The sequence below is a fragment of the Pseudophryne corroboree genome, chromosome 6, assembly GCF_028390025.1.
Source record: "Pseudophryne corroboree isolate aPseCor3 chromosome 6, aPseCor3.hap2, whole genome shotgun sequence".
Taxonomy (NCBI): domain Eukaryota; kingdom Metazoa; phylum Chordata; class Amphibia; order Anura; family Myobatrachidae; genus Pseudophryne; species Pseudophryne corroboree.
Window position 1 is genome coordinate 301,663,654 of NC_086449.1, and position 6,000 is coordinate 301,669,653.

Here is a 6,000-nt window from a genome sequence, read left to right on the forward strand (position 1 = left end):
AAAATCCTTCCTTATTGTGTACGCTCGTCCGGGCACAGTATCCTAACTGAGGCTTGGAGGAGGGTCATAGGGGGAGGAGCCAGTGCACACCACCTGATCCTAAAGCTTTTACTTTTGTGCCCTGTCTCCTGCGGAGCCGCTATTCCCCATGGTCCTGACGGAGTCCCCAGCATCCACTACGGACTACGAGAAATAGATTTATCGGTAAGTAAAATCTTATTTTTTCTTTGTACAAAACAAGCCCAATGTCTTTCCTTGAATCTCCTGAGTTGACTTATTCAAATAGGCCTGGAAAAATCCAGACAAAATTTTTTCCAAGTGTCCAAGTTTTTGTGCACTTTTTTTCCCATTTGCTACTCAAGGTAGAAAATTTGGGGAGGAACCCCCTGGGGTGGATGTCTCAGTCTCTCGCCTGTCTAAGAAGGCAGTGCTGCCTGCCCTGGGCTCCTTTACTATGAAGGATCCAGGGGATGGAAAGATAGACTACCCTAAAATCTATATACACTGCAGCCGGACTTTCACAAAGACTGGTCATTGCAGGTTGCTGGATGACTCATGCCATTCATTCTTGGGCAACGCAAATTCAGGGGGGCCCCTTGGGGGGGTGGGGGGGGGGGAGGAATATGCCCTTAGTTACACTGGTTACCCTCCTGAAACACATTCAGGACACTACCGGTGTCCTCTGATTCCCTCAAGGAGATGGGGAACAAATGCTCAGACATCGGTGTTGGCACGCAGGCCTTGTGGTTGCGTTACTGGATTGCGGACGTAGAATCCAAACGTAATGTGTAGTCTCTCTCGCCCCTTTTCTGGGGAATGGCTTTTTGGGGTTGAATTGAATGCCTGGATTTCCAAGGTTACTGCCGGGAAATCCACATTTCTCCACTCTGGGGCCCTGCCGGCAGACCGGGGACTGTCTGTCCAGTCCTTTCGGTCTCGCACATTTCGATCAAAGGCTAGAGGTACCAGAGGTAAGTCCAGAAAACCTGCAAGTACCAGTCCTCTGGAACAGTCCACCAGTTCTGCTTCCACTAAAGCCTCAGCATGACTGTGCCCACCCACCCCGAGGGGATCTCTAGGTGGGAGCTCGACTGCGTCACTTCAGCCGCGTCTGGGAGACCTCCTGCCAGGATGCCTGGGTAAGGGAGCTCGTTTCTCAAGGCTACAGTGCTGGAGTTCGCCAGTACTCCCCACCCCCCCACGTACCTGCGGTTTGCCCTGCTGGACTATAACTTCCAATTACAGAAACTACCCTTCGGCCTGTCAACAGCCCCAAGGGTATTCATGAAGGTGATGACTGAGATGGTGCTTCAACTCCGGATAAAGACAAGATCCAGGGAACTTTTGTTGCTCCATATCAACTGCACCATCCGTCTTCTGTCTGACCATGGGTGGATCCTCAAATGACAGAAATCCTACCTGGAGCCCACTCGGAGGCTCCTGTTCCTGGGGATGTTGCTGGATACTGTGACACAGAAGATGTTTCTACCAGAGGACAAGGCGACTACACTTCTACTCGGGTGTCCGTACATCTCTGCATAAGATTGTTGGAATATGGTTGCCTCCCACGAGACAATCCAGTATGGGAGGTTCCATGCCAGAACGTTTCAGTTGGATCTCCTGAGCAAGTGGTCCGGATGATTTGGCTGTCACCTCAGGCCAGGATTTCCCTCCTGTGGTGGCTTCAGTCCTCCAGTCTCCTGGAGGGCAGGAGTTTTGGGACCCAGAATTGGACCCTCCTCACGACTGCTGCGAGTCTGCAAGGATGGGGAGCTATCACTCAAGGGGTGCAGTTCCAGGGCAGGTGGTCAGCCCACAAAAGCCCCCTTCCAGTCAACATTCTGGATCTTTGGGTGTTCTACAATGCTCTGCTTCAGGCATCTCTACCTGGATCGCTTGATCCTTGTGCATAGTCTGACAACGCCACGACTGTGGCGTATATCCATCAAGGAGGGACAAAAGGCAAAGCCTGCATGCGAGTGTCGGATACTCTGGGCGGAAAGAAATGCAAGAGCAATGTCTGAAGTCTTCATTCTGGCTGTGGACAACTGGGAGGTGGACTTCCTGAGTAGTCACGATCTCCTCCACCTGGGGGAGTGGGGGCTCCACCATCTGGTGTTCCAGCAGATCAACTGGTGGGGTTGCCCACAAATAGACATGATGGCTTCTCGTCTCGACAGGAAGCTTCCCTGGTATTATTCACGGACCGGGGACCTTCGGGCGATGGCAGACGCACTGGCGTCCCCTTGGCCGTACTTCTCCCAAGGGTGCTAAAGCGGATCAGGAATTAAGGTGTCCAGGCAATTCTAATTGCTATGGATTGGCCTTGGAGGGTGTGGTACGCAGATCTTCTGGCTATGTCTGTCAAAGACCCTTGGCCTCTACCACGAAGAGCGATCTTCATCAAGGACCGTTCGTCTACCCGGACTTACAGCGAATTCGTTTGACAGCATGGAAGTTGAGCAGAACATCCTAGCTCACAAGGGCCTTTCTAAGAAGGTTATTGCAACCATGGTTCAGGCCAGGAAACCTGTGACGTCAAAACACTCCTCATATCTGGAGGAGAGATGTCTCTTGATGTGAGGAACGCACGTATCTGCCTGCAGTGTTTCACTTGGGACATTTCCTGCAGGCTGGTGTGGCTAAGGGCTTACGTCTGGGTTACCATTTAAGGTCCAAATTTCAGCTTTCTGTTCTTTCAGAAGAAACTTGCAGTGTTGTCTGAAGTTTAGACCTTGCAAGGGGGTACTCCACATACAGCCTCCCTTTGTGCTGCCTACAGCTCCCAGGGATCTGGATGCAGTATTCATTTCTACAGTACTCCTGGTTTCTATCTGACGGTAGCCGATAAGTGCCTCACATGGAAGACTGTGATGCTCGATATGTCTGAATTGGGGGCATTATCGTGTAAAAGGCCGTACTTGGTCTTTTACGAGGACAGAGCAGAGCTCCGGAGTAGACAGCAGTTTCTGCTGAAGGATGTCTCCGCGTTTCACCTAAATCAGCCTATTGTAATTCCGTCCAGTTCTGACGCTTCTGCTCCTCCAAAGGCATTGGATGCTGTGCGTGCCTTGAAGATCGGTCAAGAGCACGGCTCGAGTCAGATTCCTTGTTCGTGCTCTGATGTGCAGAAAGGGTTGCCCTGCTTCAAAGCAGTCCATTGCTTGGATTCAGCTTACTATCCAACAGGCCTATGTGTCGGCAGCCTTGCTGTTCTCAAGTCTCTGAAGGCCCACTCTACAAGATCAGTGGGCTCTTCCTGGGCGGCTTCCGGTGGAGTCTGTCTTGCAACTATGCCAAGCTGCTACCTGGTCAGGGGAGAACACGTTTGTAAAGTTCTACAAATTTGATACCCTGGCCAAAGAGGATGCCCAGTTTGGGCAGGCGGTGCTGCAGCAGTCTCCGCATGTTCCTGCCCGTTTTGGAAGCTTTTGGATGTCCCATCTTACTAGATTCCCCCAATATCCCTTATGGATTTTGGAGAATAGGATTTTAATACCTACCGGTAAACCCTTTTTCTTGTAGTCCATAAGGAATATTGGGTGCCCACCTCAGTGCGTTGACTTTTCTGCAGGTTCTTGTTCTATAGTTACTTGTTTTGTGTGTAAAATCTCACCACCCTTTGTCATATTCCTTCGCTCATATGTCCTTTCTCCTTTGGGCACATTTTTAACCTGTAACTGCCTGTGGGAGGGGGCATAGAGGGGAGGAGCCAGCACACCCAGTTGAAGAAATTTGAAGTGCACTGGCTACATTGGACCCCATCTATACCCAATCGTACTAGTTTCCCCCAATATCCGTTATGGACTATGGGCAGGATTTACCGGTAGGTATTAAAATCCTTTTTTATGTATAAGCTAATCCTTCTCCATGGGGCAAGAGCCTTGTCGTAGATATCGGTTTATAGCAATACTTTTAATATTTGGTCCCATATATTAAATCAAGGATAGACTTGTTTAAGTAAAACTTAGCAGAAGTTATTCCCTGCCTAAATGTGGAATGGTCTCTGTTTTGCCATCAGAATTCATTGGTTACATAGTGGATTGATTTTCCTTAATTGTCAAACTATTTCCACAAGCTACAAGGATAACTAAGTGCAGCAAAGATGTATAAACATCACTAACCACAGTCCTCCTTCATAGGCTGACGCAGAACAGCATACTCTTGCAAAGTACTTGATGGAGCTTACCTTGATTGATTATGACATGGTCCACTTCCACCCATCTGAGATAGCGGCAGCTGCACTATGTCTGTCTCAAAAGCTGCTTTGTCAGGGCAGCTGGGTAAGTGCATCTACATTATGTGAAATGACTTAAATCAGCAGCTTGTGAGTACTATAAATATATTCGTATAGCTGGCTAGTCTTCTTGCACTGAAGGAATACCAGTGTTGCTATTTGAGGACACTGGCTTTCAGTTGTGTGCAGTTATATTGGCTTGGTAGATCTGCTTTTATCTAAACATGATACTTGTTCTGATAGACATTGCATTTTAGTGCATATATACCAGGTGATTCAGGGCTGCTTTTCTAACCTGCAGGGTGCTACACAAAGTCACTACACTGGCTACTCTGAGGAAGACTTATCCCTGATAATGAAGCACATGGCTAAAAATGTTAGAAAAGTCAACCAGAACTTGACCAAGCATGTGGTAAGATAATGGGCAGCTAGGGGGTTAGGCTTTAGGAGTGCTGGACTGTCTCTATTCCAGCATTACTGGAAGCATTGTGCTGTCTGCTGTAATGAAGGGAATGTGCTCTAGAAGTAACCCTTACAAGGCTAACTTCTCTCTCAGCCCTGCCAGAAGATTCTTCTTGACTTGTTTCAGCAGTTGTAAATTTTCTTCTTTCAGGCTGTAAGAAACAAGTATGCTAACAGCAAGCTGATGAAGATCAGCACCATTCCTCAGCTGATGTCTCCAATTGTTGCTGAGCTTGCTGCAAGCCTTGCCAATAGACCAGTCTTCTGAACAGCATACAGATACTTTTTTTGCACTTTTTATGACACTGCCTATTAGGCATAAATGCTGCTGACTCTGTACATATATTTTTTTGTTTTTTAATGAACGTTGGTTTTTTTTAAGCTTTGAGGATTTGGCAACTGCTGAGACTCCTGGATCTAAAATAAACATCCCCTTTTTTAAGAAATCTTGTGTGGGTTTATTTTTTTGTCATAAGATATTTCTACCTTTTTATCCAATGTATGACCTAGTGTCTCTCATGCACATGTGGGGTCAAAATGTTACAGGGTATCCGGTAACACAGCCTTGGTATCTCTGTAATTACTGTATCGTCCCAAGTTCTTGCCATGTGTGGTTTTTTTTTTTTTTTTTTTAAATCTGGTTTTATTTCCTCTGTCCAACATTAATGCTGGATGTACACGGACAGATAAAATGCCCATCATGCATTTTATCTGAAAGTACAGATATCACAGGTGTGTATATACTAATCTGTGTATTTGCTGTTATAGCGGGTTTGTCCTAGGGAAGAGATTTCCTCATTCCTTTCCATGTGAAGCAACAATGGAAATGTCCTATTGCATCTAAGATGCATTTTCATGGAAAAATAGGCATTTGATACTTACTGGTAATTTCCTTTTTTCTCGTAGTGGATACTGGGAATTGCAGATTACCATGGGGTACAGATCTGGTCCATTGGATTCTGGCACTTTAAGAAATAGTGTGTGCTGGCTCCTTCCCTATATGTCCCTCCTAGCAGACTCCGTCTAGGAAACTGCCCGAGGAGATGGATATACTTTGTGAGAAGGATAGAACACAAAGCGGTGAGGTAACAAACTAACACCATAACAAAGATAGCATAGCTAACCACAGTAAAGGAAAGCAACGCCAACTATAAGAAGGGTATCAATGCTAACCAACATGAACAGGGAAAGCAACAGCAAACCCAACCAAAAACTCCTCCTATAACCAGGTAAGTAGGAAACTAAGCACTGAGGAGGGCGCCCAGTATCCACTACGAGCTACTAGAAAAGGAGCTACGGCT

At 47.0% G+C, this 6,000-nt stretch overlaps 1 protein-coding gene across 1 annotated transcript in view; it reads left to right on the forward strand.

Annotated features, from left to right (window-relative positions):
• The window catches only part of LOC134932107 (G2/mitotic-specific cyclin-B2-like), a 44,587-nt gene extending 39,442 nt beyond the window's left edge, over positions 1–5,145 (forward strand). Inside the window, exons 7-9 of the mRNA XM_063926189.1 lie at positions 4,143–4,283; positions 4,539–4,649; positions 4,851–5,145. Of these exons, the coding sequence (XP_063782259.1) occupies positions 4,143–4,283; positions 4,539–4,649; positions 4,851–4,967 (369 nt within the window). The 3' untranslated portion in view covers positions 4,968–5,145. The remainder of the gene's footprint in view (positions 1–4,142; positions 4,284–4,538; positions 4,650–4,850) is intronic.
• Positions 5,146–6,000: the final 855 nt, after the last annotated feature.